This window comes from Chionomys nivalis, chromosome 15, assembly GCF_950005125.1.
Source record: "Chionomys nivalis chromosome 15, mChiNiv1.1, whole genome shotgun sequence".
Lineage (NCBI taxonomy): Eukaryota > Metazoa > Chordata > Mammalia > Rodentia > Cricetidae > Chionomys > Chionomys nivalis.
The window spans coordinates 42659440-42684184 of record NC_080100.1 but is presented as its reverse complement, the minus strand read 5'-3'; the positions used below and the strand labels follow the sequence as shown (position 1 = coordinate 42684184).

General features: G+C 42.5%; 1 protein-coding gene across 4 annotated transcripts in view; it reads right to left on the bottom strand.

The window, feature by feature from the left end:
- The window catches only part of Mast4 (microtubule associated serine/threonine kinase family member 4), a 593745-nt gene that overhangs the window by 369639 nt on the left and 199361 nt on the right, over positions 1-24745 (bottom strand). For all 4 annotated transcript variants that reach the window (XM_057790139.1, XM_057790141.1, XM_057790140.1 and 1 more), the window contains exon 3: positions 23657-23781. In XM_057790139.1, the coding sequence (XP_057646122.1) occupies positions 23657-23781 (125 nt within the window). The remainder of the gene's footprint in view (positions 1-23656; positions 23782-24745) is intronic.

Genomic DNA, 24745 nt, shown 5'->3' with positions numbered 1-24745 from the left:
AAATACACACAGAATCACAAAATACCAAACTTAATCAAGGAAAAATGTTAAAATGTGGTCTTATTACTAAAAATGTCCAATTTGTCAAAGTTGCCCTACAAATAAAACTAAATCTGACAACTCTAGACAACATATGGAAGACAAGAAGAAGGTGACCCATTCATAATATAAACATAAAAATATAAAATGAAGGAACTTACTCTGTGAAGATAAAATTATTGTTAATAACTACTCACGCCTCCTCCCTCCACTCCCCACTGATGTCTGACTACAGGCCCTGCTCTGGCCATCAGGAGAAGTGGCACTGTGACAACCCCACGTTTGGTAGTCAGGGAAGAGTGTCTGCCTCCAGTATAGGGTGAGCCATACACAGGTCTGTGTCCTTCAGCCAGGAACCCAGAGAAGATGTATACACAGACATGACTTACCTGCAATATGGACACAAGCCACCCAGGCCATAGGTCCAGAGCTCAAAGCACAGGCAGCTGCAGCTACTATGCCTAGACACTGCCAGCCACTCCGAGGCCTCTGACACATGGACTGGTCACACAACATTACAGCCAAGACAACTGGATGGTAGACATTCCTAATTTGTTCAGGGGGTTTGCCTTAATATTAAAACCAAAAAGAGTGCAAGGTAATATCATTTGCAAAAAGATGGAAAAATCCTAAACAAAATGCTGCTTTAAATCAATTTGGCATTTTTCCTCAAGAATGTGAAATTAATGTTTTTGTTTTTTTTTTTAACATTATCTTAAATGAAGCACTTGGTGGCTTCAAAGAATTTTATGATTGTATTGGGCACCAAACCCAGGGTCCTAAGCATACTGAATAAGGGCTCTATACCTGAGCCACAACCTCAGTCTAGAATTCAGGATAATTTTAATAATCAAAGCCAACAGGAAAAGGGGTGTTGTCCACATGATAAAGAGCTCGCTCTCCCACAGACCACAGCATTCACCATTGCTGGCATGAAATGATGAAGGCACTGAGTTTATGATAAAGACAAGGACGTGTTCTACCCTTGCTCCTGTTCAACTCAGTCCAGCAGGACCTAATTAGGAAAAGGAGAAAAGTCTATTTAAAGACTGGAAAATATAAAAATGCTAGTTATAAGTGTCTACGACTCTAACCCTAACATACAGATAATAACTAAAAGTTACGAGACTTAATTAACTTCAAAAGCAGCATCTTGAAGCTGATTAAATTACTCTCATACTTTAGCAAACAGGTAAAAATATTTATTTGTAAAGGATATTATTTAAAGTCCCCAAGGGCAAGCTTAACAAAGAGTATACATATTCTAGAAAAAAAAACCTTATTGAAAAACACTAAAGAAGTCCTAAGTTAATAGAGCAATATACCATGTTCTAGAATAGTAAAACTCAACATCATAAAAATGTCAATTTTCCCAAATTGACCTACAGATTTAATGTAATTTTAATCAAAATCCCAATCAGCATGCAGAATTTCACAAGTAAATTTATACAGAAAGTAAAAGTGCCACAAGGCCCTTCATGCCAAGGAGCTCCTGTGACCTAGGGGACCTTGCTTAAACAGTCATTAAGTCTTGACATGAGATCCCAGTAATTAAAAATGTGTGACACATCCCCATTGTCTCAGTGTGTGGGTGCACCCCTCATGGCCCTGAGTTCCTTGCTCGTGTTCTCTCTCCTTCTGCTCCTGATTTGGACCTTGGGATTTCAGTCCGGTGCTCCAATGTGGGTCTCTGTCTCTGTCTCCTTTCATCGCTTGATGAAGGTTAATATCCAGGAGGATGTCTATATGTTTTTCTTTGGGTTCACCTTCTTATTTAGCTTCTCTAGGATCACGAATCATAGGCTCAATGTCCTTTATTTATGGCTAGAAACCAATTATGAGTGAGTACATCCCATGTTCCTCTTTTTGGGTCTGGCTTACCTCAGTCAGGATAGTGTTTTCTATTTCTGTCCATTTGCATGCAAAATCCAAGAAGTCATTGTTTTTTACTGCTGAGTAGTACTCTAATATGTATGTTCTATCGGGAACTCACCAAGGCCAGCTGGACTGGGTCTGAAAAAGCATGGGATAAAACCGCACTCGCTGAACATAGCGGACAATGAGGACTGCTGAGAAGTCAAGAACAATGGCACAGGGTTTTGATCCTACTGCACGTACTGGCTTTGTGGGAGCCTAGGCTGTTTGGATGCTCACCTTACTAGACCTGGAAGGAAATGGGAGGTCCTTGGACTTCCCACAGGGCAGGGAACCCTGACTGCTCTTAGGGCTGATGCGAGAGAGGGGGAGTTGATTGGGGGAGGGGGAGGGAAATGGGAGGCGGTGGTGGCAGGGAGGAGACAGAAATCTTTAATAAATAAATAATTTTAAAAAAATGTGTGACACAGAGTCAGACAGAGGGATCAGTCATGAAACAGAGAACCTAGAAACAGTCAAGTGTACTGAGAACTACGCAAGGAACACCTGTACTTGGCCATCTGTTTTGGTATGGTTTATTCTGCAATGGACAATGATGATGTCACGATTATCCATATCCACACCAGGACTCCACGAGGTTAAGTGATAATTCTCCAAATTTACACAGCAAAGAAATGTCACTACCGGCATCTAGTGCGAACGGAGCCTCCCAACCTCAAACAGGCCAGCCTTCATCAAACGTCGCTTTGTTTTAGAGTACAGCTACCAAGGGAAGCAAGACAAAGAGCCTGTGCATTAAGGATGACAGTAGCTCCTGAAAAAAAAAATCTCAGCAGGAAACTAGATAGAACCTAAGAAATGTAGGACAATTAGACAGTGGTGATGTCATAGGCAACCATTGGAAGAACGGAAAAGGATGGCATAACAGACGTTAAACAGATAATCTGCCAGCTATCTGCTCACTGAGGGTCTGGCTGTGGAAGGGGGATTGCTCCACATATTTCAGACCCAAGCATTACAACAATGTGTCCTCTAAGGCTTCCTTTCTGGGGATGGGCTGACCCCACCCAAACCTGTGACAGGGAGGAAAGAGAACAGCAGAAGATTCAACAGTAGTGCCCCTGAGAACTGCTCGAAGGTGAACCAGGTCCAACAGGAGTTCCACTTTCAGCCTGGGATATAAAGGTGTCTGCAGTAGGAAAATTGGGCCATGGGAAGGTCATCCATGGCAAGAAAGCTCAATTCGGAACAACCGCTGGCTGCCTCCGCTCCCAAGCCGGTTTCTGCTGGATGTCCTAAGTGCCTGGGTGGATGTTTTCCTATCTGTCGGTCACTTTCTATTCGTTCTTTTACTTGTTATATATTTAATAAGCTCACTCATTCCAAACAAAAAGGAAGGCTACCGGAGATCACCCTCTGAAATGTACAGAATAAAACCAACAGGAAATGGTTTTCTCTCCAGAGAAAACCACACACAAGCCAGACCACAAGTCCAAGGAACTGAGGGAGAGAAACCGAGTCATTGAGGATGACCATGGCAGATAAGGTGATGGGAGGATCTAGGTAGGTCGCAGCTGGAGATCCACTGAACCTCCCTCCCCCAACATTCACTCAAATTAGAATTTGGCCATTCACACCGATATCTTCTGTGGGGGAGGGGATCCAGAACTCTCAAACACCAAGCTCAGCATCTGTACAACTGTTAATCCTAAATCTTCAGAGCCATATTTAACACTTCATGCATACAAGGCGGGGTGAGGATTTAGAGCCAACCACACAAATGCTGTATTTTCAAATCACTAGAGCCGAAGGTAAATCAAGTACACCTTCTACCATAAAGTTTGTTTCCACAGAGCTGTAATTCTGTGCCCAGGCTCTCAAATATTTAGTTTAGTTATGTGAAATTCCTATTAAAATGTTTTACGTTCTGAGTTCAGTTAATAGCTTAATTTTTTTCTAGTAGTTTGTTTATGCCTAGCCTCCATGAATACCAAGAGAAGCAAGCTTTAAATAAAAATGAAACACATGAAAAATGACGTTTTAAAGAATGGAAATCAAATTAAAATCTAAATTGCAAATTTCATAACATGTATAAGAAAGCAAAGTTAGAATGCCAAGAAATGCTGAAGGGGGATATACTTTGGAGGGCCATAAACCAAACAATAATATTAATTGCAAGAAGAAGGCTTATTTAAATGAAAAGGCCCAAACCAAGGCTTTTCATAAGCAATGGTCCTGACTTCCATGCCTAACGCGCCAATACTGTCGTACTTCCTTTTACATAGCTAACCAATTAGAGGGAATTTCCAAAGAACCAGCTTTATTTGCCAGTGATAATTTGTTATCTTAGCTAGTATTCTGTAGCTTCTCAGGCAACAAACGCATCTCTTACATCAGGAAAAGAAAAACGAAACAGTGATGGCATGATGTTTGAATACACGCAATTAGGGCTATGTTACATTCTAATTAACATAATTAGCTACGAAGCAGTTCTCACAATAGCCGCTGACACTTGTGGCAGGTTCGTGGCAGTTAATGACAAGTGTAACAAAAATGTTTTCTTTCTATTTAAATATGAAATTAAATTCACCTCTTCAAACGAATAGGCGGGTTTGGCTTCATGCCTTTCAAACCTCTTTTCAGTAATGAGGCTAGATGTGAAGAGGTTAAAAATTCAGGTTGTCGACTTCCCTTAGTCCCTGGCTCATTGGGGCATCCAGGAGTTCCTGTGTAGGTGCCGAGAAGTTTCATCGGGACGGGTGAGTGTGTGCTATCCTGGGGCGGACTGTCCAGGTAGAGAGCACAAACACCCCTCCCCCAGCTCCTGCTGCAGGGCTTGCTCTCCTACACACCCGCCCCCACCCCCACCCCCAAACCTGCCTTGTCTGCAAGGTCCTTAGCTGTGGAACAGTTTCCTGCCATTTCACTAAGGCTACCAACCCAGAGCAGTGAGTCCCTGACTAGAGGGCAGGCCTCAAGGTCCCCGCCAGGGAAAGCGGGCCCCTGCTGCTGGGGCTGCAGTCTCTGCTGTGATCTGCTGGACCTGCTCTGCCTGCGCCCTACTTCCATTAGTCCCTGGCTCATTGGGGCATCCAGGAGTTCCTGTGTAGGTGCCAAGAAGTTTCATCGGGACGGGTGAGTGTGTACTATCCTGGGGCGGACGGTCCCGGTAGAGAGCACAAACGCCCCTACACTAAGGCTACCCAACCAGAGCAGCGGGCAGGCCTCAGCAACCCCCGAAAGGGAGCGCAGGCACCTCCAGCTTGTACTGCAGTGTCGCCTGTGTTCTACTGGACCCCGCCCGACCCCTTGCATTCGGCCTTCTTTACGCGGGTCATTGGAATACCACGCATCCATGTTTTGGTGTTGAGGAGTTCACCTGGAAGGGAACGGTTCCTGCCCCTACACTGAGGAGATACACCTAGAGAGTTAGTCACAGCAAAGACTGGTCCAAGACATCAGGCCTCTCCTGGCTCCATTTGAAGGAAAAGATGGGCAGGCGCCAATGCAAGAATTCCCCCAACAACTTGAAAGGCAACGTGACATCACCAGGATCCAGGAATCCCGAAATGAGAAGTCTAAACCCTAATACAGAAGAATTAGAAGAATTCGACTCAAAAGTGAATTTTATGAAAATAATAGAGGACCTTAAACAGGAGGTGAAAAACTGCCACAACCAATTAGAGATTACAAACAAAAAGGTAGAGGAAATGAATAAATATCTCAAAGATACCCAAGAAAACCAAGAGAAACAAGAAAAAGTAATCAAACAGGTAAGGGAAACGGTTCAAGACTTGAAGAACGAAGTGGAAGTAATAAAGAAAACACAAACCGAGGGAAGGATGGAGATGGAAAATTTGAATAAACGAACAGGAACTACAGAGACAAGTACCACCAACAGATTACAAGAGATAGAAGAAAGAATCTCAGACACTGAAGATACCATAGAGAAAATAAACACTCTCATCAAAGAAAACAGCATAACCAACAAATTCTCATCACAAAACATTCAGGAAATCTGGGACACAATAAAAAGACCAAACCTAAGAATAATAGGGATAGAAGAAGGAGAAGAAGTACAGCTCAATGGTCCAGAAAATATATTTAATAAAATTATAGAAGAAAACTTTCCCAACCTTAAGAAAGATATTCCTTTGAAGGTCCAAGAAGCATACAGAACACCAAATCGACTGGATCAAAAAAAAACATCTCCTCGTCATATAATAATCAAAACACAAAACATACAGAATAAAGAAAGAATATTAAGAGCTGCAAAGGAAAAAGGTCAAGTTACCTATAATGGTAAACCTATCAGACTTACACCTGATTTCTCTATGGAAACCATGAAAGCCAGAAGGTCCTGGATAGATATACTGCAGAAACTACGAGACCATGGATGCAAGCCCAGACTACTATACCCAGCCAAGCTTTCGTTCACTATAAATGGAGAAAACAAAGTTTTCCAGGATAAAAACAAATTTAAACAATACGTAGCCACAAATCCAGCCCTTCAGAAAGTAATTGAAGGAAAATCACAAACCAAGGAGTCCAACAATGCCCACAATAACTCAGACATCTAAAGACCCTTCACCAGCACAACTTGAAGAAGGGAAACACACAAACTCTACTACCAAAGGAAAGAAAGAAAGAAAGGAAAAATGACCGGAGTTAACAACCACTGGTCATTAATATCACTTAATATCAATGGACTCAACTCACCTATAAAGAGGCACAGGCTAAGAGATTGGATACGAAAACAGGATCCAACATTCTGCTGCTTACAAGAAACACACCTCAACCACAAAGACAGACATCTACTCAGAATAAAGGGCTGGGAAAAGGTTTATCAAGCAAACGGACCTAAGAAACAAGCAGGTGTGGCCATACTAATTTCTAAGAAAGTTGACTTCAAACTAAAATCAATCAAAAGAGATGGAGATGGACATTTTTTACTCATAATAGGAACAATTCACCAGGATGAAATCTCAATCCTGAATATATATGCCCCTAATATAAAAGCACCCACTTATGTAAAAGAAACGTTACTAAAACTCAAGGCAGTCATCAAACCACACACACTAATAGTAGGAGATTTCAACACTCCTCTCTCACCAATGGACAGGTCAATCAAACAGAAACCTAACAGAGAAATAAGAGGATTAAGGGAGGTAATGAATCAAATGGACTTAACAGACATCTATAGAACATTCCACCCAAATAGGAAAGAATATACCTTCTTCTCTGCAGCTCATGGAACCTTCTCGAAAATAGACCACATACTCGGTAACAAAGCAAACTTACACAGTTACAAAAAAATATCGGTAACCACCTGTGTCTTATCAGATCACCATGGATTAAAGTTAGAATTCAACAACAATGCTATCCCCAGAAAGCCTATGAACTCATGGAAACTGGACAGTCAACTACTGAACCTCACCTGGATCAAGGAAGAAATAAAGAAAGAAATTAAAGTCTTTCTTGAATTCAATGAAAACGAAGACTCAACATACTCAAACCTATGGGACACTATGAAAGCAGTGCTAAGAGGAAAATTCATAGCATTAAGTGCCCACTTAAAGAAAACGGAGAAAGCACACATTGGAGACTTAATAGCCCACCTGAAAGCTTTAGAAAAAAAAGAAGCAGACTCACCTAGGAGAAGTAGAAGACTGGAAATAATCAAATTGAGGGCTGAAATCAACAAAATAGAAACACAGAAAACAATCCAAAGAATCAATGAAACAAAAAGCTGGTTCATGGAGAAAATCAATAAGATTGATAAACCCCTATCCAAACTAATCAAACGGCGGAGAGAGAATACGCAAATTAACAAAATCAGAAACGAAAAGGGAGACATAACCACAGACTCAGAGGAAATTCAGAGAATCATTAGAACTTACTACACAAATCTGTATGCCACAAAATTGGAAAATGTTATAGAAATGGACACTTTTTTAGATAAGTACCATATACCAAAGTTAAACCAGGACCAGGTGAACAATCTAAATAGACCTGTTAGTCGCGAAGAATTAGAAGTTGTCATAAAAAACCTCCCCACCAAAAAAAGCCCAGGTCCAGATGGCTTCAATGCAGAATTCTACCAGAACTTCCAAGAAGACCTAATACCTATACTCCTTAATGTATTTCACAATATTGAAACAGAGAAGTCATTGCCAAATTCCTTTTATGAAGCTGAAGTTACTCTGATACCAAAACCACACAAAGACACAACCAAGAAAGAGAACTACAGGCCAATCTCACTCATGAACATCGACGCAAAAATACTCAATAAAATACTGGCAAACCGAATCCAAGAACACATCAGAAAAATTATCCATTATGATCAAGTAGGCTTCATCCCAGAGATGCAGGGCTGGTTCAACATACGAAAATCTATCAATGTAATCCATCATATAAATAAACTGAAAGAAAAAAACCATATGATCATTTCATTAGATGCTGAAAAAGCATTTGACAAAATTCAACATCCCTTTATGATAAAGGTCTTAGAGAGATTAGGAATACAAGGGTCGTTCCTAACTATAATAAAAGCTATTTATAGCAAGCCGTCAGCTAACATCAAATTAAATGGAGAGAAACTCAAAGCTATTCCACTAAAATCAGGAACACGACAAGGTTGTCCACTCTCTCCATACCTCTTTAATATAGTGCTTGAAATTCTAGCAATAGCAATAAGGCAACATAAGGGGATCAAAGGGATTCAAATCGGAAAGGAAGAAGTTAAACTTTCATTATTTGCAGACGATATGATAGTGTACATAAGCGACCCCAAAAACTCCAGCAAAGAACTCCTTCAGCTGATAAACACCTTTAGTAGCGTTGCAGGATAAAAGATCAATTCCAAAAAATCAGTTGCCCTCCTATACACAAAGGATAAGGAAGCAGAGATGGAAATCAGAGAAGCATCACCCTTCACGATAGCCACAAATAGCATAAAATATCTTGGGGTAACCCTAACCAAGGAAGTAAAGGATCTATTTGACAAGAACTTTAAGTCAATGAAGAAAGAAATTGAGGAGGATACCAGAAAATGGAAGGATCTCCCTTGCTCTTGGATAGGGAGGATCAACATAGTAAAAATGGCAATTCTACCAAGGGCAATTTATAGATTCAATGCAATCCCCATTAAAATCCCATCAAAATTCTTCACAGATCTTGAGAGGACAATAATCAACTTTATATGGAGAAACAAAAAACCCAGGATAGCCAAAACAATCTTATATAATAAAGGATCGTCTGGAGGCATTACCATCCCTGACCTCAAACTCTATTACAGAGCCTCAGTATTGAAAACAGTTTGGTATTGGCATAAAAACAGAGAAGTCGACCAATGGAACCGAGTAGAAGACCCTGATTTTAACCCACAAACTTATGAACACCTAATTTTTGATAAAGGAGCTAAAAGTATTCAATGGAAAAAAGAGAGCATCTTCAACAAATGGTGCTGGCAGAACTGGTTGTCAACGTGTAGAAGAATGAAAATAGATCCATATCTATCACCATGCACAAAACTCAAGTCCAAATGGATTAAAGACCTCAATATTAGTCTGAACACACTGAACCTGATAGAAGAAAAAGTTGGAAGTACTCTACAACATATGGGTACAGGAGATCACTTCCTACGTTTATCCCCAGCAGCACAGACATTAAGGGCAACATTGAATAAATGGGACCTCCTGAAACTGAGTAGCTTCTGTAAAGCAAAGGACACTGTCACTAAGACAAAAAGGCAACCCACTGACTGGGAGAAGATCTTCACCAACCCTGCAACAGACAAAGGTCTGATCACCAAAATATATAAAGAACTCAAGAAACTAAACTTTAAAATGCTAATGAACCCAATAAAAAAATGGGGCACTGATCTGAACAGAGAATTCTCAACAGAAGAAATTCAAATGGCCAAAAGACACCTAAGGTCATGCTCAACCTCCTTAGCGATAAGGGAAATGCAAATTAAAACAACTTTGAGATACCATCTTACACCTGTCAGAATGGCTAAAATCAAGAACACCAATGATAGCCTTTGCTGGAGAGGATGTGGAGAAAGAGGCACACTCATTCATTGCTGGTGGGAATGCAAACTTGTGCAACCACTTTGGAAATCAGTGTGGCGATTTCTCAGGAAATTTGGGATCAACCTACCCCAAGATCCAGTAATACCACTATTGGGAATATACCCAAGAGATGCCACATCAAATGACAAAAGTATCTGTTCAACTATGTTCATAGCAGCATTGTTTGTAATAGCCAAAACCTGGAAACAACCTAGATGCCCTTCAATGGAGGAATGGATGAAGAAAGTGTGGAATATATACATATTAGAGTACTACTCAGCAGTAAAAAACAATGACTTCTCGAATTTTGCGTGCAAATGGATGGAAATAGAAAACACTATCCTGAGTGAGGTATCCCAGACTCAAAAAGAGGAACATGGGATGTACTCACTCATAATCGGTTTCTAGCCATAAAATAAAAGACATTAAGCATATAATGTGTGATCCTATAGAAGCTAAATAAGAAAGTGAACCCAAAGAAAATCATATAGTCATCCGCATGGAGAGGGGGAAGTAGACAAGATTCCAGGGCAAAAACTGGGAACTTGCGGGTGAGGTGGCATGGGGCAAAGGGGAAATGGGATGAGAAATATGAGAAGGGGAGGATGGGAGGAGCTCGGGGGATTGGGATGGTTGGGATATAGGAAGGATGGATACGGGAGCAGCGAAGTATATATCCTATCTAAGGGAGCCATCTTAGGGTTGGCAAGAGACTTGACTCTTGAGGGGTTCGCAGGTGTCCAGGAATATGTCCCCAGCTGGTACCTTGGGCAACTAAGGAGAGGGAACCTGAAATGACCCTATCCTATACTGATGAATATCTTGCATATCACCTTAGAACCTTCATCTGGCGATGGATCGAGGTAGAGACAGAGTCTCAATTTGGAGCAACGGTCTGAGCTCTTAAGGTCCAAATGAGGAGCAGAAGGAGGGAGAACATGAGCAAAAAATCAGGACCACGAGGGATGCACCCACCCACTGTGACAGTGGAACTGATTTATTGGGAGCCCACCAAGGCCAGCTGGTCTGGGACTGAATAAGCATGGGTTGATTCCGGACTCTCTGAGCATGGCGGTCAATGAAGACTGATGAGAAGCCAAGGACAATGGCACTAGGTTTTGATCCTAATACATGAACTGGCTTTGTGGGAGCTTAGCCTGTTTGGACGCTCACCTTTCTGGACGTAGATAGAAGGACCTTGGTCTTCCCGCAGGGCAGGGAATTTGGACTGCTCTTCAGTATCGAGAGGGAGGGGGAATGGAGTGGGGGGAGGAGAAGAGGAGTGGGGATAGGGGGAGGGAAGTGGGGGGAGGGCAATATTTGGGAGGAGGGGAGGGAAATGGGAAATGGGGAGCAGGTGGAAATTTTAATTAAAAAAGAATAAAAATAAATAAATAAGTAAAAAAAAAAAAATTCAGGTTGTCAGGATTGTCAGGAGGGGGCTTTATCAACTAAACCTCTCACTGGTCCCAGTTCCTAATTTTTAATCTCCTTATTTATTGTCATTGATTTTAGACATTTCATATCGGTGTTCGTACTATAACTTGGCTGACATGCATCAGAGATGAGGGCTGATGTCGCTCCTCCCAGGTATGTGAATAACTTCAAGCCTTCCATGTACATCCATTCTCCGTGTTCGCCTACCCCCGGACACTCAGCCTTCTCCTTGACCTGGCAACAAAATGGTTGCCACCTGGCAAACTCCTGCCTTCACATCCTGAAAGCCTCCAGCCAAGGTCTTCTCTGTAGGTTGTAAGTGGGGAGTCTCAAGCATATCAAAGTATTCTGAATACTATCTGTAAGTGCATGAAAAGCATTGGTTTGCATTTTTCTTTTAATGTGTGTACATACATGTATATATGTGCATGCCACAACACATATGTGGAGGTCAAAGGACAACTTACAGGAGTCAGTCTTGGCCTTCTACTATGCTTGTTCTATTATGCGGAGCCATCTGGCCGGCTCCATGAATATCACTTACAAATACATTCATATATTAGGAATTCATACTGAAGAGTGTTTCATCAATGGGGTGGGCCACAAAAAATACCTGAGGCCCACTAAGTATCCTCTAATTATGCTGTAGCTGGCAAATAAGAGCAAAGTCTGGCGAGGTAAAGGAAACCCAGAAATAATCGCATTATCTTTGGTAAAAGAGATGTTACTGTTTCAGAGATCCAAATGCACAGGCACCATGCAGATGCTATGCAAGAGGTCAGCTGACAAGATAGCAAGAGTCTATGGAAGTCATTCTTCTACTTAAATGGATAAAAGGCCATCTTGGGATCCTGGTTAACACTTTTCTGTCATCCATTAAAAAGAATGAAAAGAATGAATTGGTTTATTTTATTTTTCCCTTTTAACTCCTAGTCAACGTTTTATTTTTTTAACGGTAATATCCTCTTGAGGTTTACTAATTGTTGAAAATGTCACACTCTTCCTTCTTCAGGACTCCTGATCTCAAGGAAGTTTTATGCCTTGCAAATTATCCTGAAGAAAACATGGAAGACATGCAGCTCTCTGAAACCAATTTTAGAGGGGCAGATCTTTCCATGGTCAGCATTGTAAATATATTTAACCATAAACCATAAGTATGCATTTAATAAAATAAAAACAAACTTCCCTGATATAATAAATAAATAATTCCTTTTATTCAAGGAGATAGTAACAGTCAGCAGTTACTGTTTTTTGTTTTTTTTTTCCTTTATGTGTATGGGTGTTTTGCCTGCATGTATGTTTGTGTACCACATGTGTGCCATATATGTGGAAGCCAAAGGAAGGCACTGGATATCCTGAGACTGATGGTTAGAACCAACCTTATGGATATTGGGAACTGAACTCAGGTCCTCTGAAAGATCAGCTAATGCCCTTAACCACCGACCCACCTGCCCCCCCCATAACTGTGCTTTTATGTGCTCCAAGTGGATGCTCTTGCATGTATGGCCTCACTTGATGCCAGAAAACCACACAGAATAGTGTTATTAATATTCTTGTCGTTGAGAGGCATGAAGGAGTTAATTCCTCGGTCAAGGTCATGCATCTGGCAGGTGGTGCAATAAGATTTCAACCCAGGGAGCCAGGCCCTGGAGCCCACGCTCCCAAACATCATTCTCGTTGTATTTTCCCCTGTGTATGTGTGTGTCCATGTTGGTGTCAATCTCTATTGCTCTCTATCTTATTTTTTCTGAGCCAGGACGTATCACACACTGAGCCTGGAACTTTCCCTCTCAGCTAGGCTGGCTGGTCAGAACAAACCTGCCTCCACTGCCCACCTCCCCAAGAGCTCGGATTATGGAGAGACATGCACCACTACACTTAGCATTTAATAATTAAATTCTAAACCAAGTGCTTTGAAAAAAATCACAATTGAGATCAGGTCACTGTCAATCCTGGTCTCTCTAAGGAAGGGGAGAGGGTTACCCGTGGCCTAGCCCAGCCATGACAGTCTCCAGTGGCAGGGTTTACTCTGGGTGTCAAGTCTTTGTGTTAGCTTCTGTTCTCATGACCCGACAGGAGAGAAGGAAGTGAGGAGAAGTGACAGGCTGAAGTGGTACTTCCCCGCCTCTGTTTTTATCTGTCTGTCTGTCTGATCACAGGTCAGGAGATACAGTCCATCAAGGTGAAGGCAGGGCTGCGGGTGGCTGCATCCCCAGCTGTGGGTGCCTAGGGCAGGGCTCACTCCTTACAATATAGGAAGCTGAAAGAACACGGGGGAAATGGAGCCAAGCTACAATCCTCCATGCCTGCCCAGTGACCCACTACTCCCAGCCAAGCTCTGTCTCCTAGGTTCCTCAGTTCCCCCAAACAGAATCATCACTGAGGACCATGAGTTCAAACACAAGAGACTACGGGGACATTTCACATTCAAACCACAGCAGCCTTCAAAAGCCAGGTTAAAGCATAGAATGGCTGGGATAGTGGTTCCGTTTCCACTAATTCTCACAGAAAGAATGATTCCCGGGGTACTTATATATTTATATATCCACATCTATGTTGACCCATGGTGCTTTAGAGCCCAGGCATTACTTACTGGAAACAGTGGGAGGAGCAGCTGCAGTTCTCAGTCTTTGCAGGACACACCAGCCAGACAGCCATTCAAATCCTAAGGGAAGGTCAGACCACAAGAAAGGTACGGATCCAAAGTAAGATAGACGAACGACAGAAGGAATGAACGCCGAAATTGGGAGCATATAGACAGGAGTCGCAGCAGGGTTTGAAGCAAAGATCATCCGTAGGATGAGGCCAGAGCTCTCAAACCTTGAGGCAGGTCTCTATACTTCTGCACAGCATTTATAAAAACACCACACACAGCCACACACCCGAGGCTTCATTTGTGATTGTTGTTAAAGATAGAGGCTGATGTACCCTGACCAATAAAAGAACACAAACGACAATGTGGACTGGACCACATGGCTGTTCTTCACAGGAAAGCAAATTCACCTAGTATCTGATTACAAAGAAGAGACCTCAGAGGATCTGGGAGACCATTACTAACAAAACCTGGAAGTGTATTTTAACCATAGACAAAGAACTCTTTCCACCCTTGGAGGTTTTCTAAATAAAAAAGAACTCACTCCACTGGCTGGTTAAAGCTGCTCCAGCCACAACACAGGAGCATCCTTCACGCTAGGAGGATGTTGATGACGTTCTGGCTTTCCGGGGAAACCCACTCCATTGCCGTGACCCAGGAGCCTTGGAGTTTTCGCGTAGTCCTCTGCCTCCTGACTAAAACCATCATATAAGAAAAAACAATGTTGCCCCTGTCCCTTTCCACCCCTTCTGCCTATCCCCATCCCATGGGATCCATAGGTCCACCATGATTTGAGGTTTGCCTGCTCACTTGGTTGTGCTCACAAAGCGTTTCCCGAAACCCGTAGCCTGAGTCGTTCTTTGGCTTCCACGAATTCTCCCAGCTGTAAGTGATGCTGCTGCAGCTCTAATTTCCCAGAATTCTTCTTTCAACCAGCCTTACAGTTCTTCAGAAACAAGAACAATGCTACATCACTTCTTTTTGTTTGTTTTCCCACGTCGTTTCTAAAAAGGATTTAATGGTTGTTGTACAGTAGGGCCCCAGTAATAGTCTATTAAGTGAGAAATGAATACAAGGGAATACAGCCATTCAGAATCTAGAAACAGATTGACACTTCAAGTGCCAATAAACCAGGAATGAATATAGTTACTGATCTTCCTCATTATAACGGCCATAGGAGTGTTTGTAACAAATCTTTTACTAAGTGTTCAGTTCTTAGAGCACATATTCATACTGGAGATAAAAATACCTTTATAAAAATAATGTGATGTCATATTTATCCAGTATTCTATGCTTATAAATCACAACAGTGTACGTAATAGGAACATAAACAGCCAGGGTTGTAGTGCACACCTTTCATCTCAACACTCAGGAAGCAGAGGCAGAAAGATCCCTGAGTTTGAGATCAGCCTTGTCTACAGAGCATGCAAGTTTCAGATAGCCAGGGCTACACTGAGAAACCCTGTCTTGAAAAACAAACCAGATAAACAAAAAAGTAAGAAAAAAAACAAAGAAATCTGTGCAAGTCTTTAAGGAAGATTAAATCTTAGAAAATATCACAAAGTTTATGTTAAAATAAAACTGCAAATGTAATTGTGAGGGGAAAAAAAGAAAAAAGAAAAGTAATAAAGGTGTCAGGCATGGTGGCGCATACTCATAATCCCAGCACTCAGGAAGCAGGGACAGGCGGGTCTCTGAGTTGGAGGCCGTCCTGGTCTACAGAGTGAGTTCCAGTACACCCAGGGGTTAACAGAGAAACCCTGTCTCGAAAAACAAAACAAACACACATCAACAAGCAAAAACCAAACCAAACCAAAACAACAACAACAGGGAAAAAATAAAGAATGGGACTAGAGAGATGGCTCAGCAGCGAAGAGCATCTTCTGTTCCTCCAGAGGACACAAGTTCAGTTCCTGGCACCCACACACATTTGCAGCATTGTTCTTCTTGATAGCTTTCGCTTCCCTCCACAAAGGCAAACAATTAAAAGAGGACATTATTTCTTGTCTACGCACATGGACACAATCCCAATCTGTACCCCGCCCCCAACTTTCTCAAATGCCCTTGATAACAGAAGTCCACAATTGGTCGGCCTGTCCAGGTACACCCACACAGTGTAACAGGCACCCCCGTACTAATGAGGAAGCACAGTGCACGTACCAAGAAGGAAATGCTTTCGAATCTTTTTCAGGATGAACGGGAGGAAAGACTTAAGACGTGGGAGGTTTTAAATGACTATTCTAGGTTCAATTTTAGCCCAGAAAATAGTAACTCCTCAACACATGGCATTCTTTCTTCCTTCACAGGCTGAGTTACAGTGTTCTTCCCATGCAGGGTGCTGATGATGCTGTGGGCATCTAAGCACACTTAGCATGAAGGGTACACACTAGAACATCCCTTCACTGAGGCAGCAGCTGGATCACGGCGAGGATTTGATAGTCCACGTTTAAGCTGAGTTTTGATTTACAGACTCATGTTAGAGAGCTCGTCTGTGGATGGGCCCAGGTGAGCCCATAATGAGATTTATCTTTGTGGATTAGGCCTGACCTATAATAATCTGCTCACGGCCCCCTACTGCTATTTCAGCACTGAATTATGGAAATCCCTCCCTTCACTATAAACAGAACCACGCTCAGAGGGTAACGACTGTGAGATGTATGACTCTTGGAATACAGGCACTCCTGGGACCCTGATTATAATGTCCACAGCTGAAGGCACTGTTTCACAATTGAGATTGCTTCTTTCCAGATGAAAAAAAATTTCTGAACCGTGGAATATAATGCCTTTAGCTACACATACTGTAATCACACTCAGCGATTCCTGGATCCCAGGAGCGATCCAGGTTCCTGACAGAGGGTCTGGTAAGCTGATTTAGGGAATGCAAGGGAAATGGGAAGAAAGGACTAGCAATGCTTTTTCACACTTGCTACATCTGCTGGCTTTGTGTAAGAATTCAGTGCGCCTAAGAGTTATATTGACTTTACAAATTCATGTATTTAAAAGAATAATTATTCTTTGCTAAACAAGGCAAAGAAGTTCGTTTTAATTTTTTTTAAGCGCATACTAACTACTGGTAGGAGTATATGCAATACACTGCCTTAATATATAAACAATGCCACAGAAGTTAGACAAACCCTCACAATCTTATCTGGTTTGCCCTGATAATCCCGCTGTAAGGATCTACCCCAGGAGATACTCCGGGGTGAACAATGGAGTGGACGTATCACCATTATTAACAGTAGGAAAAGCTCAGAAATAATCTAAAGAAGATTTGCTGTGATAAGCCCAAGCGCTGGAATATTATGCAGCCTTTAAATTGAGTCATAACGGCTGAAGAGAAATGCTAATCCAGAGATGTATTCCACAACACTTGTTAAGCAATTTATCCAAGGGCATTCAAACTGCTCCTACATCAATATTTAATAGGCACGCTCTTGGAGTTAACTAATTAGACTTCAGATCAGGTTTTTGTTTTTGAGCTAGGAGGCTAATGAAGTATTGATATAATATTAAATGACTGTAAATAAAGACTGCACCCTAAATAGATGCTGGCATCCTGTCTCCACATTGTGGATGAGTCTAAAAGGGGAAATGCATTTCTGCATACGTTTAGTGAATTTTCCCAGACTCCTCACAATACATTTTTGCAAATGTAAAAGATGAATATTCATTAAGGCTCTTAGAATATATTACAGCTTAAATAGTTTGGTTTTAATATTTATAGTACACCATGAAATACAATTTTTCCATTAAGGGAAATGGGTATGATATAAAAAGAGAATCACCAAAGAAACAGAATTTCACCATGTAACCAAAAGCTTGAAGTTGAGGAGCAGCACTTGACAATACCGTCCTTGTTTAAAGATGCCTTGTAGCCTGGAAAACTCTCTCGGTTTGTTAATTTGGTTTTGAGCACAGGTGAAAAACAAAGAAACAATAAGATAATCCAATGGCACAGACAGAAAGGCCATACCTAATTATCTGGAGAATGAGTTTGTTTTTCTTCTTTCTAATAGTGCCATTCAGCTAAGCCTCATTCCCAGCCTCATCTCCAAGACATATATTCCCCAGCAGCTACAGAAACACGGAGGAAGGAAGACTTCTGGAGCGACACGCACAGTACAAAGTTCTGCCCAAGAGTCTACTCATTTACGCCCTATGAAAACTGTATAGTTAGGAGAGCCCTGAGCCCCATTCCACAGATGGAAACCCGGAGGGCCATTCAAATCTATGTGGAGCTAATGAAAGGGAGACTCTGGACTGGGCCTAGAACAGTATGTGCCAAACTGCCCTGCCCTCCCCTCTCACTTCCAAATGAACAATCACGGCTTAGCTTCCACACGCACGTTCACTAGGAGCTTCCCTCTGCCTTGAAGAGCAATGTCTCAGCACGCTGACGCAACAGAAACCGAAACACAGCAGACTAAAAACGGCAAGCATACGAGAGTCAGTTCTGGAGCACCAAAATGCACAGAAAGGGGTTTCTTTGGTGCATTCAGCACATCCTCTGAGCTCCCATGATGAGTCCTGCACTATTCTCGGTACCAGGGAGAGGAAAAACTACCTTTGCCTTCGTGAAAGTGGCATCCGAGTGATAGGAGACACGGAGTGGGTCTTCCTCACACCTGGGTCCTGCATGCACTCAACCGACTACAGGCAAAACCATGTCCGTACTGCACGTGAATACGCTGCTTTCTTGTCATCACTCCTGATGCCATGCAGCGCATGTACAGAACACTTGCGATGCACTGACTACTACAAGCAGGATGAGCTAAGGTACTCAAGGCACATAGTCATAGAAGCTATACAAATAATAGGCCATTTTCAAGAAGCAACACGAGCTTCCCCAGATCCCTTCCCCCATGTACACATGGCTATAAACAAAATAATGATACAGCATATTTGAAGGTGGTGGGGTTAGAGAGGAAGATTAAGACTGTGGGGTGTATATCTTGCAACATAGGGAGCACCTTCAGACAGATGGTCAAGGAAGACTTCTGGGATACAGAATGTGAGTGGAATCTTTAGATGAACACAAAAGATGAGGCGGGCAATTCAGGTCCAATACAACTGGAGAGATATGTAGGTACCTGATTTTCAAAGTCCCTCCTCCATCTATTACAGCAAGTACAAAACCAGTAAATGTTTCTTATGATTGGCCACATCCGCCATCTCGAAACGTCAGTCACTGAGGCTCACAACCATATTTTCCAACCAGGACTTAAGCAGGACCAGTGGTCCTGCTTCTGCCTGCTGGAATTTCCATCTCTCCTGCCAGACAGCAGCATCTGCACAAATCCCCCAGCTCCTGACGACAATGACTTCTTTGATAAACTACCCATGTGTGTGGGGAGGGACAGAAAGATGGAGACAGCAAATGGGAAAATGAGTTTTCCCCTTCAGATTAATGTATATGAGGTATACATCTGACACCTCATCAGCTCTCCCGGCTGGGGTCCCAGCGGGCGGACACCGGCTGAGCATGTATTCTGCCAGCTACTAGGCTACTTAGGATGAATTGGCAACATGCCATTTATCTGAAATGCCCAAAGTGTCTGGGAGAGGGAACACAACTACATCTAGCATTGCCAAGGAAAACTAGACACTTCGGGCTAGAAATTAATCTCCTCCTTGAGAAGGTAGTTAGCAGAACCTTCAAATGTGCCGATGGCTTTGAAACCACCACAGGTCATGCATTTGCTAAAATTCATACCCGCCAAATCGCACGGCCTTCATTAATATCTCGCTAGCATGTTCTCAGCTCATCAGGTAAAAGGTCCATACTGAAATGCGAGTTCTTTTGATGCGACAGAATTCTGTCACGTCAAACGTGGTGCCGTCACTTGGGCACAACCACCCTGAATATCTTTATCTGATTCTCCTCCACCTTGACAAATCTCTCTTCAACTTAGTTATTAGGGGAAAAAAATCAATAAAAAATTTAAACCACCATGACTACATAGCTACATGAAGGCAGATTAATGAACACCCCGTGATGGGGAACAACGATAATCATGCTACAATTTTGTCATCGTATTTTTTGAGTGGCTGACATGTACTAATTGGGATTTGGCCTGTTACATGGATTTTAAAGATAGTCACAATTGTAAGATACGCATAGAGCAAAGTTTTAGATGGATGATATCATTAAAGCCACCAATCAGAGCACATAGTCATACCATCATTTTACCTTGAGGCTAGAGAAACCTGACGTTGATTTTTCATGAATAAGTATCTTTTACTTCATTAGTATTTACTGAATGGCTCCTACATGGAAGGCATTGTGCTAAGGGCAGGAGGAAACAGAAAATGAAGTCATCTAGGAAGTCTGTCCTCAAGAAGCTTCCAGTTACACAAGGAGAGGTTTAAGCATTCAAAGGTATACCACGACCTACTCTAACGGGGTTGAAAAAGTCAGCTCAGAGCTCTAAGGGGATCCCAGAGATAAGGCCAGAGGCCAGAGGCCAGGAAGGCAGGAGAAGTACGTGGGGAGGCGTGCTCCACGGCACAGAGCAGCCCCACAAATTCTGCTCATTTGGAAAACAATTAAACAAAGAGAAAGAAGGAAAACTAAAGGGAAAGAAAATGAGGCGTCTGACAGTTGTCCATCCCCACCTCCTCAGCACCATTCTCTAGTCAAGCTGTTATTCTTAATCAACGAACATAATTTAAACCCACTCCAAACACGACAGACACATGGAACAGGCTAAGCTTTAAGGTGGTAAGCTATGCAGTCACACAAATGACCCTGGCAACCAAACAGATCTTAGTGTGTACCACAGAGACATACTGAGGCAAGGTTCTAGGCATACCACAACAGACCCAGGAAGTCAAGATGGGGCTCTGCCTAGCAGGACACCTTGACAACCGCAAAGCAAACAGTTTAAATATACTCTGTGTCCAAATTTAGTCACAGTTCGGACACCACAACTTGAAGCTTTATGAAGCTTGTGGGCGGACCAGCTAGTAACATAAATGATTCCTCGCTAAGAATGTTCTCTGGCACGTTTTAGAGGATATTCCTCTGATGTTATCTATGAACATCTCTTATTTTTGGGTCCTAGTCCCAGATACTTTAGGTTGTTTGGGATGCATGTGAGCAGCAGAAACATCAGTTAGTGTCTGGGCATGTGATCACAGCATTACAGAGTCAGAGTATCTGGGGCAGAGCTGCTTTCAACAGAGTGACTGACATTTCACAAGAAGCGTATACATAATATTACTATTCGAATGTGAGGATTGCACTGCTTCAAGTACACTGTCAAAAATCATAAAATGTGAAGTATTTTTGTCTGAGAGAAGTAAATTCTTACAGAGAAATAATATTTTAACAAATTCCCCCCAAAACCAATTCAGTTGGAAGGGGTCAGGAGGGGATGGTGAGGGAGGAGGGCGAGACTCCCCACTGCCGCTTCTGTATCTTCTCTGGGGACCATTATTCCATACATTCAGAAGGCTAATTTTTCTGAAAGAGCCAAAAATTTCAGAGTCAAAAGGGCTTCACAGACTGTTGAACACGTCTGCATTCTGCAGTTGCAGATCAGGTTGACGGGATCTGAGGAACTGAGACTTGCCCAAGTTCATACATCTCTTTAATGCCAAAGCAGGACTTGAGTCTAGACCAAAATTACATCTCCATGTACTATATCACGTCCAAATATCCAATATAAGTTCCCATCAGTGAATAAAATTATAAACTACCATAACATACTGATTTATATGTATTATTTACATTTTTGTCAATAAGAAATATTTAAAAACCTATTATCATACCACACAACTTTACCACTGACCCAAAAATAACTTGTATAGACTTTTTGTTTTGTTGTATGGTTTCACGGTTTTGTTTTCGTTTGTTTGGGTGCAGAGGAATAAACCCAGGGTCCCACACATGCGAAGGAGGCGCTCTATCATTGAGCCATAGCCCCAGACCAAGTTGGAAAGATTTTACATGAGTTAGAATAGATATGTAAGTATCTGCTAAGAAGTGGGGGGAAAGACTCAGCAGATATAGTGATTGTCACTCAAACATCAGAACAGGAGTTCAAAGCCCCAGAACCCAGCATGGCAGCTGACTGTAATCCCAGCACTTGGAAGGCAGAGACAGGGGTCCCTGGGCAAGCTGGTTAGCTATGAGAGCTGGAATCAGTGGAATTTCAGGTTCACCAAGAGACTTTGACTAATAAAGTGAAGAGTGACTAAGAAAGACAATGATGTCAATTTTTGGCCTTCACACATGTGCATATACCTACACACCCACTTTTGTGAAACCACATACATGTGCCCATGTATGGGCATGCGTGCAAATACACACACACACGCACACACATTTTTAAATTCTTATCCCACAAGAAAACAAAAATCTCTAAGCATCTTGGCTAAAAATAAAAGTTACACTGGGAAAGTAAAAAAAAAAAAAATTCAAGTCTATGTTTACAACAGATACATAAATGTTTTCCCTAGTAAACATGGAAAGTCTTTTTTTTTTTTTTCTGTGCAGGGGATGAAATCCAGGACATCCCACATGCTAGGCAAGTACTCTACCACAGGGCTCCATTCCTAGCCCTCGATATTTTTAATCAACATAAAAAAGAATGATACTTCCAAGAATTGTCAACAGATGCTGAATTCAGGGGAAGTTTTTGGCAAGAAGCTGTTTGTGTAGCCTAGCCTATCTCCCCAGACAGCTCCTACATGTGAGAGAAAGTCAGTGGTAACTACTGCAGAATAACCAGGCAGCACTTTGACAGGGTTATCCAAATTATCAGCACAGTGAGGGGCAGAGAGGCATCATGCACCTGTCAAAAACATGTCCTGAGGACACATCACCAGTTCTCAACTTGGAACAGGAACGCACAAACAAGAGTCTCGCCATGGACCAGAGTCTCGCCATGGACCAGAGTCTCGCCATGGGAGATCAGCAGACGAGCACAGTATGAAAAAATGGCTATAAACTTTCTTCAATAATGCTGACATCAGAAAAGACGAAGGAAGGCTGTGGGAGCACACTTGATCAAAGGAGAGCAAAGAGATGGAGACCAGACCTCCACAGGGCTGGTGCCACACTGCCTCTGCCGAGGGCAAAGGACACGGTTGAACCCACTGGTAAAACTGAACCAGACTGCTAAGCAGACACTGGATTGTATCAGTGAGAATACTACTCAAGCTGACAATTGCCAGCAAGGGCTGTGATGGACACACATCTCACACTCAGATGACTCAATGCATGTCTACATAAGTATGTTAGCACACCACGTACACACATATACACGAAAACAATGAAGCATGCTGGGCAGGTGATCTGAAAAGGGAAAGGCTGGCCCCACCTGTGGTTTTCCTACTCTTGGACTTTTCCACAGTCTTCTACTTTTTTAGAAATGCTTCTATTGTTTGTTTGGAGTTTTTAAAGACTAGAAACATTTTTACTTTTTGGACGGTGAGGGGAACCAACATAGAACTAAGTAGAAATAGTCCACATTTTGGGGTGGGCAGGGAGAAACTGGCATACAGAGACACAGACATGCCCATTGCCCAAACTGTGGCCAATGCTATGTGTACGGAAATGCAAATCTGGTTACACCTGACATCCCAGGGAGATAATGGCCGGGGCAACTCCAACAACACAAAAGATACTCACCAAGCTGGCCGTGAGGGATGGAGCGGACTGGCCCAGGGCCTGGCTGCGCATGCGCACGAGGTTGGACGTCTCGGCCGAGGCAGGCCACGCCTGTCCTGCCACGGGGTTTGGAAGGAGGTACCTCCCTGTTGGAGTAGAAAAGAAAGAGTAAGCAGCAGGCCCAGGGTGTAGTGTGGAAGCAGTGGACGATTCCAGGCCACCTTTCTTCTGCATCCTTTCTGCCATGCTCAGTAGCTATGCTGATTATTAGCAACCAGAGAAAAATGTTTTCATTAAGTCAGGAGACGCCATGGCTGGTTCTGACCCTGACTTCCCACTGAAACCCAAGCAAATCACATCATATGGTGCATGCGGGGGGCTTCATTGCCACGAGAATGTTTTGAACACATATGTAAATACACAATGTCCTCTCATTGTCACAAAAATAAATGTGCTGTGTATGTGATGCTGTCTGAAGTCAATCTAATGTGGAAAGCAAATCAAAAACGAGCTGGGAGGGGCTGTGAAGAGGAGGTCGTAACCAACAAAAGAGGTGGAGTTCTCTCAAGGTGAAACGGGCTGGCGGCCCTTTCCCCAGCTTTTCCAGGTGGCTGTGCAAACGTGCCCATAGGATACATAGTGGCATCCATTTGCATAAATCAGGACATCAGTGTCAGTCAAAGTTCACTGGGCAATTTCCATCAACCTTCTATTCTAATATGCATACACAAACACACATACATACATATGTACACACACACACATACATATATACACACCTGGACACACATACACACATATATACACACGAATCTGTGCATGCGAGCACACACACACATATATATACACACACCTGCACACAAACATACATATACACACACCTGCACACACAGATACATATACACACACCTGCACACACACACACATATATATACACACACCTGCACGCACACACACACACACAAATGCTTTTAGAAATCAGCCAGCTGATAGATCCACACTGTAGTTTCTCAGGACACAGGCTAGCATGCTATCAACACAGGAGTTTGATTTCTTTGAGTGAATGAAGTTAGAACACCTATGACTATTAACACAGGAACAAGGCTTTAA